General features: G+C 41.3%; 1 protein-coding gene across 1 annotated transcript in view; it reads right to left on the bottom strand.

The window, feature by feature from the left end:
- Positions 1-13,930: 13,930 nt before the first annotated feature.
- KCNK1 (potassium two pore domain channel subfamily K member 1) overlaps positions 13,931-23,922 on the bottom strand; it is a 33,509-nt gene continuing 23,517 nt past the window's right edge. Inside the window, exons 2-3 of the mRNA XM_066178799.1 lie at positions 19,437-19,832; positions 13,931-16,526 (exon numbers count right to left, since the gene is read on the bottom strand). Coding sequence (XP_066034896.1) covers positions 16,267-16,526; positions 19,437-19,832 — 656 coding nt within the window. The 3' untranslated portion in view covers positions 13,931-16,266. The remainder of the gene's footprint in view (positions 16,527-19,436; positions 19,833-23,922) is intronic.

The raw sequence follows: 23,922 nt of genomic DNA, 5'->3' as shown, positions 1-23,922 counted from the left end.
GTTCCCGGTCAAGTATTGGTTAGCAGAGCAGAAAAGAAGCTTCAGCAATACAGAAAAATCCTGGGGTGCAGTTTCTTCTTGAGCTAGTGGATCACTTTGCTAATTACTCCATGAAGAAAGTTAGGGAGAGAAAAAAATCCTTTAGGGGTAAAAAAAACCACCCCAATAAAATAGATGTGTTTGTAGCTGATAGCCAGCTAAGGATAAACCCATGAACAAGAGCTCTGGCAGGCTGGAGCCATGCAGCATGATTTTTCCCAATCTATTCATATGAAGGTGAGTTTGACAAATCAAACACACAAAAGCTGTAACTCTGCATGTCTCAGGCAATTCCAGGGAAGTTTGGCACAACAGTAAAAAAACCCAAACAAAACAAATCTAAACTAAAACCCCTTGACTCCTCTGCCATGTTGCTTGGTGTGGGGTGCCACCTGGGACATCCTAGCCTTGTGGGCAGAGAAGTGCCCTACTAACATCATGGCTTCCTGCAAGCCACACTCCCTCAGCTGGGGCTGTGTGAGATGCAGGCAGAGCATGAACCTCCCTTAAGGAAAACAAAGAGAAGGGCTACAGGCAGATGGAGGCCTGTAATTGCAACTGCAGGTGCCCAAACACTACTTCCATGCTGGATACCCCTATTCCATGTGGACTATTTCATCGTGCCCTCTGTTGGTCCTCCAGGAGCAGTGCCAGAGCCTGGGCTTGATGCTTTACCTTGAAAGGACAGCCTCAGCCAGAGTGTTGTGACAAGCACCTTCGGCCAAGAGACATGCAATTTACACAGGAAAGAAGGGACAGGCCCTGTCCTCAGCTCATGCTTACTGGGCTACTCAGGTGCTGTGTCCCCTCCACAGCTCTAGGTCCTACCTCCTGCTGGGCTGTGGGGTCAACCAGAGCCTCAGAACATGTCCATGTGCTCCACAAGCCACGGTGTGGGTGAGGTTTTCATACCAGCTCTGACTCAACCTGGCTGTCCAGCTCCTTTGTACACTGCTGCGCTTCAGCCCTAGGTGATCATCTTCCTCTCACACGCTCTGCACAAGCGTCATGGTGTCTCACGTCCTACTTTTACAGGTTACCACAAAGCAGGAAATGCACTTGAGTTTTTGCCTGTGGGAAAGACATTTTCTGTGTGAAATTTCACTCAACCCAAACACAGCCAAGTGCCAGCCTTAGGGAGAGATTAGACAGAGGTCATATCATTACAGGTGTGCTTTAAGGCACCAACATATACCTCCATCTTCCCACAGGGGGATGTCCCATGCAAAAATCTCTCCCAGTTAGGCATAGTAGGGACATATCAGACTTCCAATCTCTGACAGCCTACATTTTGCTGAAGATTGCTTCATTTTTTTGGAACTTCATAAGAATTCAATCCTAATGCCTGACACCCCATGCCAGTCAGCTCTTTCATGTTGACTCGGCATCACAATGGGGAGATTTCTTCTCCTGGGAAGCGTCTGGAGCAGCTGGGTTTGTAAAAGTTCCAGAGACTCACCATGAAGCCACTTTTGGATCCCAATAGGATTTAAAGCTACTGTTCTCTTGGTGAACTGGGCAGGGACAGAGGAAAGAAGAGCCCAGGGGATTCCTGGAAGGGGATGGTTCAGCTGGAGGTGATCAGAGGAGAAGAGTGACATGGGTGAAGGGAAAACTGGGAGAAGAAAGGAGTAGGCAATGAAGGGGAAAGCAAGGAGGACTTAAGGCAGTTACAGACATGGATGAGTGATCATTTATGACATTAATACGGGTGACAGCTGGGATTTTATGAAGCATTTGAAAGAGTGACATGCTTTTTAGGCATTTTGAGTCTTTTCTTCTGCTGTGTGATAAGGGAAATGCAGCTGCAAGAAGGCATATGGCTCAGATAAGAGGAAACTAATAAACATATCAATGAGGTTTAAACCCAGCTAGATTAAAGGAATATATTTGTCTATTCTCATAACAAGGGCTTTATCCTTGCCTTGCTATTTCCCTCAGATAGGAAACTTGTCCTTTAGTCCCAGGGCAGTTTAGCCTTTTTCCCTAGGTCTTCAAACAGCACTTATGAGAATCTAAAAAGAAAATTGATCTTCTACCTTACACTTGCTTCCAGCAAAGCCCTCTGATTCCTTTCTAGTTTCAGTTACTCACTCCCCAGCATCACCCTCAGCTCTCCACAGTTGTACCCACCCCAAGCACCAGCTGCAACCCCTCACCAGCCCTGGCACCCCTGGATTAGGCCAGGATGCTCCACAGCTCTGGCCCTGAACTAGGGAAAAGTGCATCAAGCAAGAGACGCACACTTGGGTCTTATCTTTTCCCAGGAGCGAGGCCAGAGCCATTGAACATACATGGATGCACTGACCTGGATAGTCTGCCTAAAAGGCTGCTCACACCTCCTGCACCCGCCAGCACTGATAAGAGCCACCATCACTCTCTGCTGCAAGCCCTCACTCCACAGCTAAAGCTGCCAGGACTTATTTTACCAGGCGTTTTTATCTTGCATTTTCATGATATTCCTTTCAATCTCTCCACAGAGAAGCTCTTGTCCTTCAAACCAGCCTCTCCTCACCCAGCCACTGATTGCCATCACCTTCATCAGGTGCCTGGCCTCATTGTGGCTAGTTAGAGGTGGAGCTACCTGACCCCAGAGGACACACTTTTTTTTCTGTGAGGAGCTCTGCAGATCACTCTGTGCCTGTAGACTCACGTTAGTCCAGTAAAGTTAGCAAACATGTTTAGCTAAAAGAAAATGACAACATCTTAAAGATAGCATTGAGTATGATTTGGGGGCAGGATTTGGTCTATTGAGGAATATGAACTCACCCTTTAAGGTAATATCTACTTCATCCATTGGAAAAAAATACAGCTTTGTTTACTCTCCGTTGGTATTTGCCTGACAGACAGTATTGTCTAGTTTTGAAAACACATCAGGCCACACAAAAGACCTGCCAGACTCTTACTGAGATGATGATTCTTTTTTGTACCGTCGTTTTCCTTATCTTGGGATCCAGGCTGTCATTTTTAATTATTTTTAAATGAACTGCAGCATCTTATCAGAATATTTTATCCCCTTCACTCTTCTATCTCTTCCTTATTCAAAAAGCAAAGAATTGTGACTCTTTTTGTTTGGTTATTGGTGTTTTACCTCATTGCTTCTTAAATTGAGGAAACTTTAAAAAAATTACATTCAGCTTCCCTTTATATTCTGGCTCTCTGGGGCGAGTGCTCTTGCTGGCTGCTCATCTCTTTCCAGCAGGTTTTTCTCACATTCTGGATGATGATATGCTGTGTCCTCCTTCCAGTTTGCCTGTAGCATATCAGCTATGTGATGCTGGAGAAGAAAAACTCCTGGAGTCTAGAAGAAGTGACACACGAGCCCAGCTGTTCTGTTTGAGTTATTCCCCCCCCTCCCCCATTTCTCCTGCTTCATTAACCACAGGTCTGATGTGCTGGTCACTGTGCCCTTCCCCACCAGCCCAAACACTGTGGTCCTTTCCTTGTGGAAAGGAAATTGGTGGTGTACACCAATTTCCTTTATTTGAATTGTGGCCTCTTATTGACAAAAATCAAAGTCTGATTTACACAATCTAATGCCACACAGCATGGACAATATATAGATAAATGCCTAGGTGACTACATTTCTATTGGTTCAGCACAACACATGCATCCAGTGATCAATAAAATACAAATTTAGAAAAGTGGGGATCAAGTAAAATAGGTTTTCAGCATTTTCATTAGCACAGGCAGTGTGCAATAAAGTAGCTCTATGGCACAACATCCGAAGAGTCTTCTTATAATCTACATGTGCCTCTCAAGAGTCATTTATTTAATATTTTATCATCCTAGATTTCAAATTAGGAAATACTCTCTGCAGAACTGCAATCACATGACCTGCAAATACAAGAGGATGAACATGCAGGTAGAGTGGAAGTGGACCAAGTATATAGACTATGAAGAAGTGAGGGTGGGGCACTGGCAACAAGTTTCCCTGGTACAGACAAGAACTTGATGAGAAGAGGCCCAAAGAGTGGTATACAGCACCCCACAGAGCAATCTGAGCTCTATACCAGGGAGCAGAACAGTAACTGGCATCAGTGCAGAAGCTGAAATGAAAGCTGACAGTGGAACAAATGTTGGTCGGTAAAACACAGGCTGATTATATACCAGTTAGCATTGATTCGGGTGCCAAGAATAACAGCAGGCACTGGAACAGAGTGGGGGAGTGTGAGGCACTGAGAAAGAGCTCAGCACAACAGAGCAGGAGATGATTAAACAAACAAACAAACAAACAAACAAACAAATCCTCACCCCGAGGAGGAAAATTATTAAAGCAGCATGAACATGGAGCTGCAGCCGTCTTCTGTGGGAAGCAAATTCTGCGGTGAGCCTGCAGAGTAGGAAAGCCCACAAATGGCAATTCTACATTACTGGGGGAAAATGAATTGGTGAGAGCTGTTAGCCAGCATATGTTTGACCTTTCTGAGAAAAGTAGCATAAGCACCTTCATTAATGACCATGGCAGGGAGATGAGGCAGCGTGAAAGAGGTTTGATTTCCGGACCATCTGTGATCCCGCTTGCCAAGCAATGGGAAGGCACCAGCCTGCCCGGGCCTTGGCCAGTATTCCTCCTCACAGGCCAGTGAAGGTGAGACAGGCTTCTCCACACTTCTCATATGCAGGGAATCTCACCCAACTCTTGAGCACCTGGGGACACGGAAATTGTGCAAACAAAAGGCACTGCTCACCTGAGCAGAGGCAGATCTGGGCTCTCTGTGACCACCTCTTACTGGGAGAAAAAGGATATTAAGCAGAAACACCCAATAGATTAAACCACTTTAGGTCTTGTATTCTACCTGTACAGCCAGTGTTTTGGTATCTATCAAGACACAAGACACTTCCTTTTTTCTTTCAAGCGCACATGGCAAGAATTATTCATCTCCTTTGTTACATTTTATGAGTGAGCAGGGGTAAAGCTGGAAGATAGCAAAACCCATCATGCTCACTGAAAAGAATATGCGATCATAGAAATATCTGGCTGTTACATACAAATACATACAGATGGAAAGTGCTGTGAAAACAGCTCGCCTCATCTCTACAGAGGAGTTTAGTACAATGACTCAAAAGAATTTGTTTGCAAAGTTGGGATGTACTTCAAGAATTACAAACAACCTAAGGTCTTGGGCAAACAGGACAGTATAAAAAGATCAATTGGTAGTGGTGCTACCAGCCCACAGAGGTATCTCGAATCACAGATTAGCCCATCTCCCTTCATGCCTATGGTGCAAGACAAGGCCTGTATTTATGACGGATGACTGGATTCTGTCATAGGAGAAATTAGGTACTCCTGGAGCCAGTAAAAGTATGGAATGTGATAGGGAAAAAAGTGTAGCATAATTCACCTGGGGTCAAAGAAGGTGTGTTGCCTTGTGCTGAGATAGTTCCAAGGGATGCTGAGGAGGAGGAGGATCTGGTTACACTGCAAAACCATATGCTGCTGCTTAGGGTAAGTGTCACAGCCAGGAAAGACGTGATAGCAGATCCAGGAGGTGTCACGTGAGAAGTTTTTCACAGTGTCATGGAAAGTCCTGGCACTGGCTAAGGCACCACAACACCATAATTGAGCTGTCAGTGTACACTTCTCACCAGCTGCCTTTCAAAAAGATGGTTTTAAACAGACAAAAGGGAAAAGGGCTACTCAGAAACACGAGTTGAGTTTCTCTGTTTCTGAAGGGTAGATCAAATAGCCTGTCTTGCATAGCTGTGTTAACGGAAGACTGAGAGAAGGTTGGATTACATTTGAGCAATAAATACAGGAAGAGAGAGGAATTATTTCCATTTAGATAAAAGCTGCTACAAGATTAAGCTGACCCTGAAAGAATTTGGCTTGGAAAGAAGAAGATATTTAACTTTCAGAAATAAAGTGCCAGAGCAGCCTTTGAACAGGGATGCTGGGAGAAGGTATTTAACTGTTACAAGATAACGTCGGATTAATTTACAGAAGAGATTGTGTGAACACAGGGATGGTTCTTGGGTTTGGAAATGATGGTGTAACATGGGGTTTCAGTTGCTTTAGCGTTATTCAGAATTCCAGTCAAAAGGAGACTTAGTCACATGTTTTTGTGACACAAGATTTAGCTGTTGAACCCCGTGCTAGGCCAGGTTCCTGGTTATCCCCTAGTGCCAGGACAGATTTTCTCTTCTGTGGCTGACGCTGCTCATTTTTGGTTTGTTTGATTTTTACTCTTCTTTTGGGCACTTAGATTTTTCAGCCAGCACCAGGATGTTGGTCCACGTGTATGGATGCCTCAGTGGCACAGGGACAACTTTTCGGCAGAGCACCAATTTGTGTCCCCCCTGGCCTCAGAGTGGTCCAGCAAGCAATTTTGCTTGCTCTTTTCCGGGAAATTTTAAGTGGCATTAGGTAAAACCAGGGAAGACTCTCATGTCTGGCAGCTGACAGAGCATGAAATCAAAAAAGAATATAATGAAAAAAGGTATTGCCATTTCCAATTGAGATGTCCTTGCAACTGAGATGCTTTTTCCTCTGATCTGACCCGAGTCCAGTCCTGCAAAGATTTCCACACATCAGTAGATCTGGGTTGGGAGAGACCCTCTCATTTTGGGGAAAATTTGCCTACAGAAACCATGACTATTTGTAAAGTATGGCTTCCAATCTGTACCCTTCCCAAGCTGAACACTCATCCAGGTTTTCTTCTTTTATTAGAACAGGAGAACCAAATCCTATTAAGTGACAACGAAGAGAAAACGTTGCATGTAAATACCTGAAAAGGTACAGCCCATTTACACATAACCAACAGAGCTCTTATTTAAAGTGTACATTTTTAACCCAGGAATATTTCCCAGTGGCTAATCTGTAATGTAAATGGGCATGAAGTCTTTCCTCAGCAGGAACACTATTTAGCAAAAATCTTCAGAACCAGTCATGGCAGCCATTAAACATGCTGGATATGCTTAGCCTAAACCATTTGACACCAGCATCTCTCAGAGGACTGATAGCTGAGTAAGACTTAAACCTGTTAAAAACACATTTTCTGCTGTAGCTTAAAAAAATACCTGCAGCTGGTATGAAGCCCAAGTCTCTATTTGTTTTGAATTTGTCCTTCAAATTGAATTGTCACAAATAACTTCCTGTAATCCACTTAGCTGGGTTTGAGGCTAAACAATACCACACAGACGAATAGCAATTAATGTTCTGTGCATGGCCTTGAAGTTTGGATGCAAAATAGGCCAAATTTATGTTAAATTTGACAAACTTCCATGGGAATGTGCAGCACTGTTGCTGCCGCATCAGGGTGAGAATATGAATTGAGTATAAGCAAGACAGGAACTGAAAATCACCTCTGATCTCACTGCCTGTTCATGCTTCCTCAAAGTCCTTTAAAGACTGTGTCATCACAGAGATGAATTTCGGCTCTTGAGATTGAGGGAGAAGTTCCAGCTCTCATACATGCTTCTTATTCTTGGATAAACTGTGTCAGTTTTAATCTCTGATAAAATAATAGCACAAATACAGAGGGGACAGAATCTGGTTGCATTTTAAAGTCTGATAGAGCCATGGTGTATCAAGCAGAAGGGTTTATAAAAACATTAAACAGATAAACTGGGTTTTTTCTGAGAGAGGGGCAAAAATACAGGCTGAATTGGAGTGGTAGTTCCTTGCAATACTTGACACATAGGTTTATTATGGATTTTATATCTCACATCTGATGTGAGATACATCAACCTCACAGCAGATGTGAGGTTAAATGATGAGATGCAATTAAAATGCCAGATTGACCACATGACCTCAGGGAATGCCTCATGGAGTTGCCAACATGGTAGAATTAGCACAACATTGTGGTCCTGATGTAACATTGCTGAAAAAATTTAAAACCAGGCCTGTATTGCATTCAAGAAGAGTGATATTTCTTGATTACAGGATGGCTGCAAAGAGTGATACTGACACAAAGGTAGAAAAGTAGCAGAAGAAAACGTTTTTCTTTGCTGACCTCTAGGTCAGTTTGGTGCATGCACATCCTCTTGTTTCTTGGAATTAATGAACTTACTTTATTGGGGGTCTTGCTGAACCAAGGTTGTGTGCTTTCCCTTCATCCCTGCTCCTCTGCTCCAGCTACCACGTCTGGGAGTTTCATCCAGGCTTACATTTTGCTGCTGGGAAAGAAAGTCCTGGGTAACCATTTGCCCAGGGGATCTATTTTTGTTCAAGCTTTTAGTGTCAGTCTCCCGACTGCGTACCAATCATCACATTATTCTGTTTAGTCACCAAGCTCACATCTAAGGGCATTCAGGACTAAAACTTCTAAAAAAACCAATTTTCACATTAAGATTGGTTTATGTTTCAATGCATGTCTTGCAAATCAAAAACTGCAACTCTTATTAGCCTCCTCTGTGAGAAGATGAGGTAGCAATACTTGCACCATCAAAATTATAAGTAGCTTGGCAGATACAGAGTTTTGGATTTTTAGAGGTAGGACCTTGCTGCCTGACTCAACTCAGTCCCTTGGAGTTAAGTCTCTTGCCTCATCTCAAATAGGAAATTGCAGCCTCAGTTGGATTTTAATAACAACTAGACCACACCAAGGGGACTGCAGTACAAATGTCCCCAAGAGCATCACAGGGGCGCTGTCTGTCACAGGGGGTGCTACGGCCCTGGAGCAGCTCCAGCGCATGTAAGACCTTTTTTTTTTCCTGACCTGCACCCTGAAATTAATAAAAATATATCTTCCTTCTCTGTGCAATCGCCTCCCTGCAAGAGGCTTCACTCCTGACCAAGGGTGCATTTATACACCCATATTTCTTCTCCGCATCTTGTTGATGCCTGAGACACAGCCAGGAGGGCAGGAGGATTGATGAGATAGCCCTGTTGTCCAAAATGAGTGCTCTGAGACTGCCTGAAGTAAATGTGCAATTGACCCTTCTGGTGGGTCTGCCCACGTTTCTTCTGAGCTCTGACAACCTCTTGCATCCCAAGGGTGTACACAAGAGGCAAACAGCTTCTGCACAGCAGGCTGGGCAGATGGACTAGGAGGCATTTAAAAAGCTCCTGGCTCTTGTAGGGTGCAGCAGACTGTGTTTAAAATCAGCGTCTCTGTGTCAGACACTTAGGACCATCTAGGGCAGAGATGCTGCCACAGACTCCCTGTTCCCATGTATCTGCCCCAGGTTAGTAGGCATAGGGGCAAGTACCAGGTGTTCTCCATGGGTGAGGAGAAGGATGAAGGGAAACCTGAGGGTCTCCAAAAGGATGGAAAGCATGGAGGTAGGGGCATGGTGGCTAATGCCATCTCCCTTTTCTACTCCATGGCCACAGCCCCTCTGCAGAGCCAGCACCCTGGGTACAGGCAGGCATGTGGCACCCTGGTTTCCGTGCTGTGCTGAAAAATGCGTGTTGAAAAATTGGACTGGGAATGAGCTGAGCTTTTGACAAGATGCTCATGTTCAGTGCTCAGAAGAGTGTGGCCTGCTTCACCTATTAATGAGGACATTTGAAGGATGCTCATCTTTTCAGGGCAAGCTGGTAGGTAATATAATGTGGTCTGTCACTTAGCAGACAAACATGCAACAAAGTCCTATAGCAATGCGGGTTTTGGAACAATTAATTAGAAATTGTGCAGTTCGCCAAAGAAAACAGGAATTTTTTAAGAGGGAAGGTAATTAGCATCAGGGACAGAGGATGAGAGCTGGGACTTTCTGTCAGATCTGGAAATCCCATCTGCTCTAATACTGCAGATGTGTCTTGGTTCCTGTAAGAGGCCATGGAAGAGTATCAAAAGGGTTCTTTCTGCCTTTAAGAGACAGAAATTCATCTTTTCTCTCCACACCTGCTACTTGTAAGATTGACAAGTTTTGTTCTAGTGACACCACCTCTTTAATAATCCTGCTGTCAAATTATTCTCCTCCTCTCCTCACACTGCCTTGGGCACTGGCCCAGGGGCTGGGCTGGAGCAGGCTGACTCCCCCTGACTCTCCAAGTCCGGCCGTGGCTCCCCATCACTGATCATCTTTGCTACTTACCTTTGGCCTCAGAGCAGCTGTGGTCTCCTCTTGTGCCTCACGGAAGCTGCTCTCCCTGCACCACTCCACCTCCTCGAGGCCGATGATATTTGCAAACCTTCCTGGGGCAGACTGCCTGACTTCACACTCTGTACGGGTCAGGAAAGCCAGGGGGTTTTCTCAGCACTCAGCAGGGTCAGCAATACCAGGTCAAGCTCCCCAGAAGTGGGGGTACAAAATGAGGGTCATTTTCTTCTTTCATACTGATTTTTCTCTTCACTGAACATGCAGTAGGAATTTGACTTAAATGGAATGTGGATTTTCATTTTTGCATAATAAGGTTCAAACAGGGCTTATTATCCCATGCAAATAGCATTAATCTGCAAAAGTAGCCTATTAAACATTTGAGGGACTTTATCCCAAAGGTGATGTACTTCATTACTAAGCAATGATATTTTTTGCATCTCTGTTCAGAAAGTATGCCTCAAATCACAGCTGGTAATCGCTAAACAAATTTAACAGATCTTTGCCCACAATCAGGAAACCAGCCCAGAAATGCAGAATTAGGATTTGCTAATTTCTATCTAAACTGACACAACATTTTGCTGTTTTCTGTTAATGCAAACATGCTAATTAATTTTTGCCCATGTGGGGTTGAGATAGAAGCTTTACAGTTGTAGGATACTATGTCCAGATATAATATTGCAGGCCAGGATTCAATCAGTCTAATGCTCATAAGCAAAGCAGCAATGCACTCAAAAAGAAAAATAAAACAATTTAATTCTTCTAGATGAGCTATTAGTTTTTATGTCATTATGTTACCATTAGCATGAGCACTGGCTGATATGCACAGTGCAGACGAGTGAATCATACAGTCCTTTTGTGCCAGACATTGGAAATGGTTTTAAAAATAAAGTGGTGGCTGCAGCTAAAGCTAATGGGCAGGCGTGGGGCTTTCCTGTCCCCTCACCTAGTCCCCATCATTAGGGCAGGTGATGAAGTCCCTTTCTACTCACTGAATCTCACCACCTACTGATACAGCCCAGCTAGGTACTAGTGAGAGTTTAAGGACAGTCAGAGAATACTGTGAGCCATGTTCCTAAACAGAGAAATCCAGAATGTTAAGGGAGTCAGCCAGTCCCCAAAACAATCAGGCATAGAGTAAAGAGTGGCAGTTTTACGTGCTACTCCAGATACTTGCACATACATACTGTACACACAAGACTATGAAATCCCTGGGATCAGCACCAAATGGATTTGGGGAGTTTTGAGCCTCCTAGAAGAGTGGGTTTCTCACTTTTTAAGGTAGAGTTCACTGCTGTCTTTCCAGACAGCCTAGGCAGTAAAATGAAAGGCTGACCCAAAGCCAGGCAGTGCCTTGAGCCACATTTGCCCTTGGAAAGTTTCAGCAGTGACAGTGACCTCCTGCTCATGGGTCTGAACATTCAGTAAACTTAACACAGAAAAAACTTGTTAGGATAACAAGCTTAACTTGCCTCAGGGGCCACAGAAGCCATCTACACTGGAGAAATGCCAAACCATTATCCTGATTCATAGAATGTATGGTGCAACTGAAGTAATGGAGAGCTGCAGGCTGTAGATAAATGGTGAAAAACTTACTTTCATTAAACTTCATTTCAGATGACTTTTGGCAACGTCCTTGCTCTTCCTTCCTCTAACTCCTAGTGACAGGCAATGAAGCCCAGTGAAAACTGTGGTCACTTAGCAGTTTGCCAGGATGATTTTTCCCTGACATTGGCTGTCAGCCTGTGCACCTGCTCCCAGCCACACTGTCCCTCCTCATTACCTAAATCTGTCATTTGGCCCCAAATGCCACGAGTGAGATCGTCTTGTTATCAGCTAAGGCAATGGCTCTGGCAAACCTGCATCATCACCAGCAAAATAACTACATCACAGCCCTCATACTCAGTGGCAACATGATGACCTTTGAAGATAATTGTGATAAGAGCCCCACGATAAAAAGTAAGTGAAATGGTAACTTAGGAATGAGTTATGAGATAACACAGTAGGTATGAAAATTACATACATCAAGTACCTAATCTGCATAAAGCAAGCCACAGCTTTGCAGAGGCAGTCTCCAGGATCTCAAAAATATGGTTTCTCTTTGAAACAAGCAACAATTTTTTTTTGGCTATCTTGCAGCTTTTTGATACATGCTGCAATACAGATAGCAGTGCCGAGAAGAGAAACCCCATTCTCTTGTGCACACTTAGAATAACACTGCTTCCTGTTATAGTAATTTTATTTTGCTTCAGTAGAAAGCAGAATCTAGAAGAACAAATAATAATGGAACAACGTTTAGGCAGTAGTATTTCTAGCAACTTACGGTTCATCTCACTACCTTTCTGGCAACTGTTTACAAAGCAAATTGTAACATGGAGATTCAAGATTTGGCATTGGCAAACAGGTTCTGTGCAAGTTCCTACCTACCTGGAGGACAGCACAGTCCAAGCAACAGTCCATAAAAGGCTTTCCCCTTTTTTCCTTCCTTCCCGTTTTCAAGAACCCATCCCATGCAAGTTACCTGCTAACTGCAAAGCACCTAACTTGAAACAGCTTTGTGGGAAATTTCCATTTGATCCTGGGCAGGACAGTCTCTCAATGATCAAAGCAAAGAGTAGGCACCTCAGCGTAGAATCTCTTCCACACAGCACACCTACATTGACTTTCCACCCTTCCTAGGTACTGTCATGGATCCAGAGCTGCACACTGCTGGGAGCTAGGAGAACATCCTGAGGAATGGTTGCTACGCACTTGCCCCTTCCTTACAAAAGTTCACAAATTGCTCCTGGCCATTGCCAGAGACAAAACACTGGGATAGACAAATATTTAATGCAATCCAGAACTACTGATCTTATGCAACTCCTCTGACATAAGCACCCAGCTAGGGAGGTATTGTGGTGCTGACATTAAAGCTGCAAAATCTCCAGAGTTACCTACTTAGAAAATAACTCATTTCAACCTCCAGCAAGTCTTCAGCACCCACACAAGGTGCCACTGGTGAACCTTGAGAAGAAACTTCGGGAAGAGAATATGTTCATTAAGGGAAGACATGGCTGTCACTCAGCTCCAAAATCAAAACTCAAGTGGGTTTTTCCATTTTCTTTCCTCCAACACAGAGACTATCCTGCCAGCTCTTTTCCTTGAAAAAACAATAAAACAAGTTTATATTTCATGACTGACAGACAAAGAAAAGATGGCAATGTCAGCTGTAGCACAGGAATAAAACTACTAATGGGATATATGCCTGGAACAACTGAGGACAGGAGAGTGAGGACAGGCAATCCTTTCACATGTACAAGTAATTTTCTTGCATTTCTAACTCTCTCCTGCAACTTTTTTTCAGCACCCTTGCTTCATGAGCCACGCTCTCCATCTGGGTTTAAATGCACCTGCTTCACAGTTTGACTCTAGGTAAGGGATGAACTTTATACTGAGGTTCTTGCATGATAATCTTCCTCCTTCTGATCTGGATTCCAGTTTTAACTTATCTTATATGCTGGTTTCATGTAAAGATGTAAAAGCTGTATGAAATGAAGTACACTATTTTAATCAGTTTTTCAGATTTCTCAAATATTAGAGCAGTTGGTTCATAAGGACATGATAAATGCTATGTCACTGTTTTTTATTTGCTATAATCAAATCAGTCAGCGTCTGAAACAAAACCAAACATACCTTGGATTGCTCTTCTTCTTTTTCTTTTTTTTTTTTTTTTTTTTTTTTTTTTTTTTTTTTTTTTTTTTTAATGAAGAACCAGAACCAGCACAATACTAAGCTACAATTAATATCAAGGTTAGGTACAACACTGGCATTAATAGAGCCTCCTTGAGCTGAGTAAGGCTAACTAAAGGATGCACAAATGCAGACAGGATTTCTTCAAGGCACACACCACCAAAGAAAACAGTCCCACTTCATAGTGCAGGCAGGCAAAAGCCAGACTTTTTATTAAAGTTTAAAATAACAAATATTCACCTACAATCACAGTATACTGCTTAGTTTATCGCTTCTGCTTTGAATTCTGTGCTTTCATTTCACGTGTCTACATTTCACATTTGTGTACACGCTGCAAAAGTAACTTTGTATATCATTTAACATCTGTGCATATCCTTTGGAGCTTTACATTACACGGAAATTAAAAGAAATTTTGGATTTTACGGTACTGAAAACAATCAGTAAAGTTCCACTGAAAAAAACAGTATAAATGTTTCTTTTAGTACAGTACTCTTATGTCAGTGTCATTTTAATGCCACAGTTTTCAAATATTGACTGTATAAAGAGGAGACTAGGGGAAAAATTATCTAAAATGCCATTCCTAAGTCTGTTAGACTCTGGTGATTTATGATACATGTACAGTATATAAATATATTTATGTATATGTACATATATATTGGTTAACATTCATCATAAATAGACTGTGTTAACCTAAGCAGTATAAAAATAGCCACTTTCCTGGGAACATGCAAACACAATATGCTCTCACCTAATCTATAAAACTCAAAACAACCAAAACCTTTAGCTCTGATTTTCTATAAATATAAATTTCAATTGAAGACTTTCAGCTGATTTTACCATAAAGTAAGTTTTTCCAGTAAAGATATAAAAATTTGTTTGATGCTAGCTATAATTAAGCTCAAACACAGTATATTTTGGGTTATTTACTTTCAAGTATTTTTCCCACGTGCGTTAAATCTAGACACACTGCATTTTTTTCTTTTACAGTAAATTATTATTCAGCTCTAAACACTAAAAGCCAAATTACAGGCAATCTGGCATGCTTGCACTGCAGCTAAAAGGCTCTCCTCTACACTGTTCCTATGTGGGAGGCTGTCCTAATATGGCTATTTGTGCTCCAGATCTTTTGTTCATTGCAAAGCATTATCAAGATTCCCCTATCGTAAGATTCTTAAGGCCAGAAGAGAAAGTACTACAACCACTTAAATCTCGTCTCATGCTCACTGAATTTCACTCTGAGGTCCCTGCATTCAGCACAGTGACTGGTAGTTGGACTAAAACACCTCTCGTGTTACAGCCAAAGAGGTTCCAGCTTCAGAAGTTGAGCGAGATCTAGACTTTTTAGTGACTTTTCCCAAGGGGAAAAAAATTCGGTTCCATCCGAACCAAATGTGACATTTTTCCTTTTTTCTTGCCATATGAAAAACTGAAAAATTCTTTTGACCTGAAACATTCCCTTCTCCTCCAAAGTGCTCCAAGTACCAGCTAGAAAAGCAAAAGAAGAAATAGGAGCTATGTTCAAAGGTGATGCTGTTTCTCTTCCTCCTCAGCTCAGCAGAGCACACACTGAGCTGAACTGTGGGAGGAACAGCGCCGAGTCCTTCTGCTGAACAGATTTCAGCCATCTATTAGGAGAATGCCATAAGCACGACTGTGCCAATCATGTGTGGCATATGCTGACTCGTTTTCATTCCATTCCACGCAGCTAAATACCCACTCCTGCCCATTTCAGAAGGCTGAAATGCATCTGTCTTCCTTTCCTACAGTCTCACCTCATCCAGAGCTTTGAATTGCTTTTGCTTTCCCTCAGAAAAGTATTTCATACAAAAAACAAACAGCACGGAAGACTCAAGGCACACTCTCTTCAGGACAACATTTTTTCTGGTGATTAGAGGACCTCTTAAGGAAGTAGGAAATTTAGATGTAAATGGCATGAGCAAAGGAGGGACTCCAGTCTTGTTTTTTTCTTCCTAGAATTACTGTTTGCACCTGCAAGTTACTGGGTAACAGAGGGATGACCTAGATATTTGCTCCGCCACCAGATCTAGAGATATTGCTCTGAAAATGTTTTCCAGATTAAGATGCTAGCTAGTGGATTAAAACTGTGACTATCAAAAGCGCACATCCCAAAATCTGCTGTCAACCAGTTGCAAGATGGGGTGTGCAACTCAATGAGCTGGATGTCAGTGAAGGTCTAGTCTCCTAAAGATGTTCAATGAAGTTGCTTGTGCAAGCCCTTCTCTCTGGCATCTCTGAATATGGTACACCTAAATCCTTATCCCTCAACCAAAATGGCCTTATGTTCCCAGCCACATCTTACATTTATTCCCTTTTCCCAGGGTGGCTCCCACATTTTTCCCAGAAGTCTTTTCTATGTCAGAAGTGATGAATCCTTGTTAAAGTAGCACAGTCTTCCAGCTTTTATATTTTGAGAAAAAAAAAAAAAATGAGGCTTTCTATTTCTTATGGTAAGTAGCATAAATGCACCAAAACACCGGTACGGATACCCGTGTATTAATTGTTTAGAGAGCTGTCATTGGAAGTCGGGGACTGGGAATTCACAAAAGGCTCATTTGCCTTCTGATCGTCCTTCATGGAGGCTGCTTGGTCTGAGATGGAAGAGAAGGAAAGCTGGTCATGTTCCATTATATGCACTTGGTCCTCTTCCTTATCCTTCTTCACATAAAACAACTTCCTAAATTTTTTGAGCTCATGGAGTTCACAGAAAGTCTCAAGAACCACCAACATTGCGATAAGGCCCATCAACAGATAACCTGAGTGCAAAAAAAAAAAAGAAAAAGTAAAAAAATTAGTTATTAGCAAACCAGGTAGGGCTGGACCAGTTTTGAGCCTGTGACTTTTCTCATCCCTGTTATCGCTGATTAGTATGTAAATTTACTTTATGGCATAATTTCAGAGCTTTGAACAGTGATATCCTTGGATTTTTTTCCTTTTTAATTCTACAACCAGAAAGACCCCCACATAAACAGAAAAAGTAATACTAGTGGCTTCAATTCTGTTACAATTGTGCAAGAAAAAAAACAGGTAAAGCTATTAAAGAAAAAAACAGAATACTGAAATTTACCACACGCACACTCCCCTACTTACTTATGACTTTCATGATTAAGTCCCCTTCAAAAGACTTTGATCAGAAGATGGAAAACAAGATTTTACCACAATATTCCTGCATATTACAAGCAGAAGTAAAAATATAGGAGCTAATTATAGTTATTAGCCATTTGTATCAGTTTTGCAGGACAAATCACTTACTACTTCATGAAAACTTTGGAATTATTTTCCTCTAAAATTATTAGACATAAAACACCCTGAAATACCTGGAAAAACAAAGCAACTAGAAATGTGTACAAACCTAATAAAACCAGAATGAAAAATTACTATAAAATTACTCCTGGAATTTGAAAAACCTGACCCAGTTACTCTATCTTTTGGGGATATTTGCAATGTCTTACTAAGGTATACACAGATTACCCAAAACCTGGACATGTTATCTAAAATATATTACAAGTCACTTTAGCCATGTACTGACCGACTTATTTTTAGAGGTAATAGTCAGCTCTCATAGACTGAGACTTTTGGAAATGGAGATCTCTGTGACCAGCAGCACACTGTGTTCTTTTTTTTAATCTTCTCCAAACATACATGTGTATAGTTTAAAGGAAGGTGTTAAAACAAATATTTATTAATCTCAGTGTTTGATTAGATCCCTACTTCTGATCATTACAATTCAACGAGGAGCATGACTACTTCGTCATTTTATCATTTCTGGGAAGTAAATCAAGCAGAATCTAAGTGTGTAACTGTTAGCAGAATGCACTCATCCAAGGGCTAAACATTAGGTGTGCTGAAAAATCAACACAGATTAATGACTGTAACTTCCATATGGTCACTGTTCTGTTACCTAAAGGCATAAATATTTCACCTGTAGTTACAGATTATTCACTGGCAGGAACACTCTCCTTTTCCTGCCAGGAGTAACATTAATCAATTTTTAATACTGACTACTCATCTAAATCAGCACAACAGCTATAATTTATTGTTTTTAAACTTTATATCATAACATCAAATGGGAGCTATGCATTAAAACAAGGAAGAACTGAAAAAGCTCTATCAATTGAAAAGCATCTATACATCTGCACTGAGAATTTGTAATTATGTCTAAAACTCAGTCCAATTGATTGCCACTTGATTTAGAACGGGACTTGTGTTCTCCTAAAAATCCTTGGAAAGCCCGTAGTGCTCATTAAGCATTTTCTGATGTAGAAGTCCAAAATATCTTACAGAAAATTTAGGTTCAGGAGAAAACATTTTATTTGGATCCTTGAATTGTTCACATGAAAGGAAAAGGAATAATTTAAAAGTTGTAACTTTAGAACCTAATGAAATTAGATATCCTGAGGTCATAATTTTGCCTAAAAGCTACTTTTTCCTCTTTGCATTTTCTTTAGTATTTCCTGCAATTCATTTCCTAATTGTTCTACAGCTTGAAAAAGCTTTAATCTGAGCCATAATGTTTTCTTCAGATTTTGAGTTTTCAGAACAGCAAGACTGTAACAAGGCCTTTGCCATGTGTCACTTCCCATTCACTTTACCACTTAGCATCCCCAAATTAACTCTGCAGATCAGCAGGCAAATAATTAAAACCTACCATTCATAAGATAAACATGACAGGGAGAGGAGGAAATCTGCAATGGCAACAGGCCTAGCAGGATAATAAAGTGTTGGCTAGTTCAAGGCCCTGCTTCAAGGAATGAAAAAACCTCTCTTCAGGTAAAACACAAAACCAAGTTGACAGACTCTTTGCCTACATTATGATTGCTGGATCATGCACAGAAGCACAGTCAAATGCAGACCAGCCCAAGAAATGGACCTGACAGGAAAGGTTTGCTTTGGCTGTTCAGATCTTTTAACTGATGCCTCCGACTGACCCAAAGACTGCTCAGCTTGAAGCTGTATGTGAAACTGCAATGTTTCAAAACAGTGTCGCTGGAAAATATTACCCTCAGCATACATTTACCCGGAATACCAATATAAAGGTAATTTTCTTCTTAAAAAGCTTCACTTTCTTAAAATCACTGATCACCATGATTTCTTCCGTGTTAAATATAATGAAACAATTTAAATTTAGCATTCATGGACTTGCTTTTCTAACATCTCAGCATACTTGTCTGTCTTTGACAGCTGGTATGTACCAGTGCCAGCTTCAGCTACCTTCTGTTACAACTGAAGTCAGAAACTTTGCTATTCTGCCTCATTTTCCATGGCTTCTTGATTCATCTTTGTCGACATGTCATCCAACCTTCTGGGATGACCTTAGATTACACAGATCCTCTTGGCTCCGTGAAGCACTGAAATGTTAGCCCAAGATGCTCTTAACCATTTTCGTAACAGTCATGTGAGGGTTTTTATTCTACTATTAATAAGAGAGCAAATAGCTATGGCTAGAATAATAGAATTCTAGTTTTAGCTTTTTCTTTCTTAACTAAGAAAACTGACCTAACAGCTTCGTCTTTACAGATCTACCTAAATTAATGCCCAGTTTGCTAGCTGACAAATGATCATTATTCACAGACTGGAGAGGAGAAGTCTGATTGTCAGTTTGATGTTGATTTTTTGTTTGAATATAAAATGCCTTTTACTTAGCTGGTTAGTAGTTTGACACTTACATGTAATTCCAATTTTATACAGCTCTCGGAATTTTTGATTGTAGCCTTCTCCCGGCACGTAGTCTCCAAGGCCAATGGTGCTCAGGGAAATGAAACAAAAATAAAAAGACTCCAAAAAATTCCAGTCATCTTCCAGGACAGAAAATATTGCTGCTGGGATTAAGAAGAAGCAGGAGACAGTGACAAACCCAAGGACCATGGCATGGATGATTGCAACGACCTGCTTGGAGAAGCCCCAGCGGATGTGGAAGTAGAGCACCGGCCGCCTGGTGACGTAGACGATGATGCGCTGCACCACGGCCGTCAGGAACAGCAGCGTGAATGGGATTCCGATGACCGAGTAGATGATGCAGAAGGCCTTTCCCCCATCAGATAAAGGCACTGTGTGTCCATAACCTGCAACAAAGCACAGCAGGCATTGGTTGAGTTAAAGTTAGGAGCTCAGGTGCCAGTCTGATATTGGCTGTATTGGGTGAGAAGATAAGCTGCACTATCATTAATTCTGAATTCTGCTGTTCTTGACAAATGCTGTTCAACGGTCTGTTTTACGCAGGCAAACAAAACTCAATACTAGCCACGAGCAAGTAAACCCAAATATTTTTACATTTCAAACTTCTTAACGTCATTGTATAAATGCTCATTTCAAAGAAGGAAGAAAGGCCTACTCAGGAGTGGAAGCTTATGCCAGGGAATTTGTATTTGATTCTGGGTTTTCCTGCTGAAGTTTTATTTAGTTTTACAAAGGGATGTAACTTTTCTACCCACCCTGTAAACTGGAATAATACATACTTCAGAAAAACATTCCTACATCTACAGTAGTAACACATTCTAACACCTTTTGTGATAATCACTTCAATTATGTAGAAGTACTATAACCAACATTCCAAGTTAATTCCACACTTCCACAGATTATAATCCATCAAAGGTATCTAAAAACATTTTTCACAGCAAAACTCCAAGGATCTAGCCACTGTGGCTAGATTTTTGCCTCACCATTTACACACTAGGAGGATGAATAGTGATGCATTCAGGGTACAGGAACAGATCCCCTGGTGTAGGGGCTGATCACAGCCAGCAATCCCAATATCACAAACCTACGCAATTGTACTTGTACCTGATGCAAGTAGCTACACTGTCAAAGCACACTCTGACAGACAGCATTTGGTCCTAAATGTAAGTCATTGCCACAGAAAGGAACAGTAAATCCAGCATAACCCAGGAATGCTTTCTTCTGTTTGCCAACAAAAAAAAAAAAAAAAAAAAAAAAAAAAAAAAAAAAAAAAAAAAAAAGTACTTTGTTTTCCTTGCAGCTAGGAAAAGGAAATCTCTTGAAATTTAGCCTGGGCAGCCTTTACACTGATATCAAACCAAGCAAGTGCAGACAAGGCCTACCAATACTGCAGCCCCAGATGGGCCAGCTCATTTGGATTATACTAGTGCTGTACAGCAAGGCATTTTCCAAAGCTACTGCAACTAGCTATCTAAAGCAGTCCAGGCAGAACACGCAGCGAGTTCAGCATTATGCTGCTTCTGATTTCTGAACTGGACTCACTCTGCACCTCCCCAGTCTGCCCAGCACAACACAAGACAGGGCAGACATTCCATGAAGCCTCCTGGGAACTGTCACCTGCTTTCCTGTGAAAGTGGCTGTTCTGCAAGTCCCTTCGAGTTTTATATGAACAAAAGAGATTTCTTCTCTAATTTGATGGATTTAATAATAGAATCATTGCTTTTAAGTTTTCTAGAGGAGTAAATAAAAAATAACATTTCCTTTTCTTAAGATGCATAAAGACACTTCCAGACAATGAGAGGGAGGCAAAACGTCTTATCACTACAATGTACAAAGTCTTGTAGAAGAAACACATGAGGTGTAGTTTCTCTGTGTTTGCTAACCCAACAGGAAATTTCAGTTGTACTTGAATTTTAATGATGTTATGAATAATTTACCTAAGCTTAGTCTTTTTGACTGGTAAATCGTATTAATGAATGGCTTTTTTTTCTGCTCACCTTCTGATTGCTTTATCTGCTTTGAGATAAGATCAAAACTGCACAGAGCAGTTCAATCAGATTTATGAAATTGAAGAGAAAGTGCTCTGCTCTGTGCTTAATAATGCTGGAGGTCTGACTGGCATTTCTGACTACCACCAAGCTGATGCATTCTTGGCCCTGTCTATCAGAACTCTTGGATCTTGCATCCACCAGGGCATATCCCATCATTTAATGTTTGAAATTATGACTGAGCATGATTTCACCCACACTAATTTTCAAGTCGCACTTTACTGCCCAGTTGCCATGGGGCTCTTCCATCTTCCTTACTGCCTTAATTCATGTATCTTTAGCAAACCTAGTTGCTACCTTCTTCCAGGTCAAACAGCACAAGCCCAACACAGATCTACAAGGAACACCACCTGTGACAATCCCTAGGGGAATGAACAAACCATTCCTTCAAGAACTAACCATTTCTCTTACTCTGTTTGCCACCTTCACATATCTCACATCCATACAAGTCCCAGTTACTTAGTTTTCCTGAAAACATTTTGTGAGACAAACTACAAGTCTGGAAGAGAAAAAGAGCATTATGGGTATATCACAGGATAATTTAAACCGATCCCTGTGACACAAACACAAAGAAAGGCAGCTGCACTACTCCATCACAAGGTATCTTCAGTAAAGCAGACCTATGGGTGTCTTACTTAAGAAAACTGCAAATCAGACCTCATTTGGAATAATCTACCTCATTCTGCATATCCATGCTTCAAGAACGCAAGGATATTGGAAGAAGAACAGAAAAAAGTTACTGAAACCAGCACAGGAATAGAGACTTTTTATGAGAGGAAGAAAAAAAGGTTTACTTTTTTGGCACAACTGAATGGAGGTTGAAAAGTGATAGAGTATCTCCCTGTTAATGCATCAGCATGAGAGAGAAGAGCAAGATTTGATATAACATGAATACATTTAGTCTAGAGATGAGAAAGGTTAAAAGGTTTTTAAGCTTCAGGGAAGAGTTTTGGGGCAGTCATCCATTTCCAGAACTGGGGAAAAAAGCCCCAAATGCCTATGTTAAAATGAAGCCTGATGAAGCTTGGTAACTTTGTGGATGGTGCAGGAACACAAAGCTATACATGACAAGCAGAAATCGAGTTTGCAGACCTAGAAAGTCCCTTGCAAACTCCAGGTTCCTAAATTTAACATATTTTTGCACTGTACAATGAATCCAAGCTTTGATAAATTTGAACACAAACACCTGTAGCATGCACACAAACAATATCAGACACATTTGTCAGATGATTACACACAGAGCAGCTTGATGGTGGTTTAATACCAGCCTCTGTTGTGACCCAGGCAGGAATAAACTCATTTCTTGGATTGGACGAGGGATTCTGTTACTTCTTTGATACTTCTCTCATAACTCCTTCTGAAGGACAGAAATTACTGCTACACAGTATGCACCCAAGCTCAGAGGAAGTGAGTCTGAAGGAACACTCTGCTCTCCCACTCCTACCAATTACAAGAACTGTCATACTAAAGAGCACTGACAGTTTCAGACTGAGGAGAGACTATATGTTCCACTTAACCAGAAGCAATAAGATGACATCTTCCAAAAGCAACATATGAGTGATCAGTGTTTGGGAAAGAGAGTCACTGCTTGGGAGCGGTTATATGGAAAAGGCTGAGCTGAAAAAGTCACAATTTATGAGGCTATGGCAAGTGGGGAAGAAAAGGATTCCTATTTTTTCCCAGTATGCAACTGCTTTTATGTAACTTTTCTTGACAATCTTAATTGTCAAGAAAATTGCCTATAATCTTAGTTATCACTGTACAAAAGTCATTAAAACACCCCAAACCAATACAGCCACACTTTAAAAGAGAGGACATTACAGATCCAAGGCACAAGGTACTCCATTGTCTGCTTTCAGACACTTGTGCTCTATTGCCTCCTGTCTCTGCTCCGGCACCTGTTTGTACTTCGTACTGTGTCCTCTTCAGGGAGGTTGTGTGTGCCCATTCACCTTTTTCAGTGGAAACCACCATGATCAGAATCATTACAGTTGAAGCCTAAGGTATTATTTTTGCTATGAGAAAAGGATGCTCACCAAAAGAGCACTACTTATGAAGGTATTTTTTTATTCTATCAATGGCATTTGCTACGGGTGACCAGAATTAAATCATCAATGCAGCCTGTCTGATAACTGTATTACTGATTATAAGGAAAACAAGATTTACTGAATGTTATTTTTCATAGAGTATAATGAAAATATCAGATAACAATCACGCATTTAAAAGCGCTGACCTTTGAAAGATCAAACCCACAGATAACCTATCCAAGCACTGCTACTCACAGTAACATTAAAGATAAAGGATATAACTCAAAAAAACCCCCTTCTATTGTCTATTCATAGTTTAGAGGTACTATTCATTAAAAAAAAAAAAAAAGAAAAGAAAAAAAATGGAAAAGAATGTGTCCAAAATCAGCAGAATTTGCCAA

Source organism: Chamaea fasciata, unplaced genomic scaffold, assembly GCF_029207755.1.
Source record: "Chamaea fasciata isolate MVZ Bird 193981 ecotype frontalis unplaced genomic scaffold, bChaFas1.0.hap1 SCAF_3, whole genome shotgun sequence".
Classification (NCBI taxonomy): Eukaryota; Metazoa; Chordata; class Aves; order Passeriformes; family Sylviidae; genus Chamaea; species Chamaea fasciata.
Note: the sequence above shows the minus strand (reverse complement) of the source record. Positions and strands in the feature narration are given on the sequence as shown.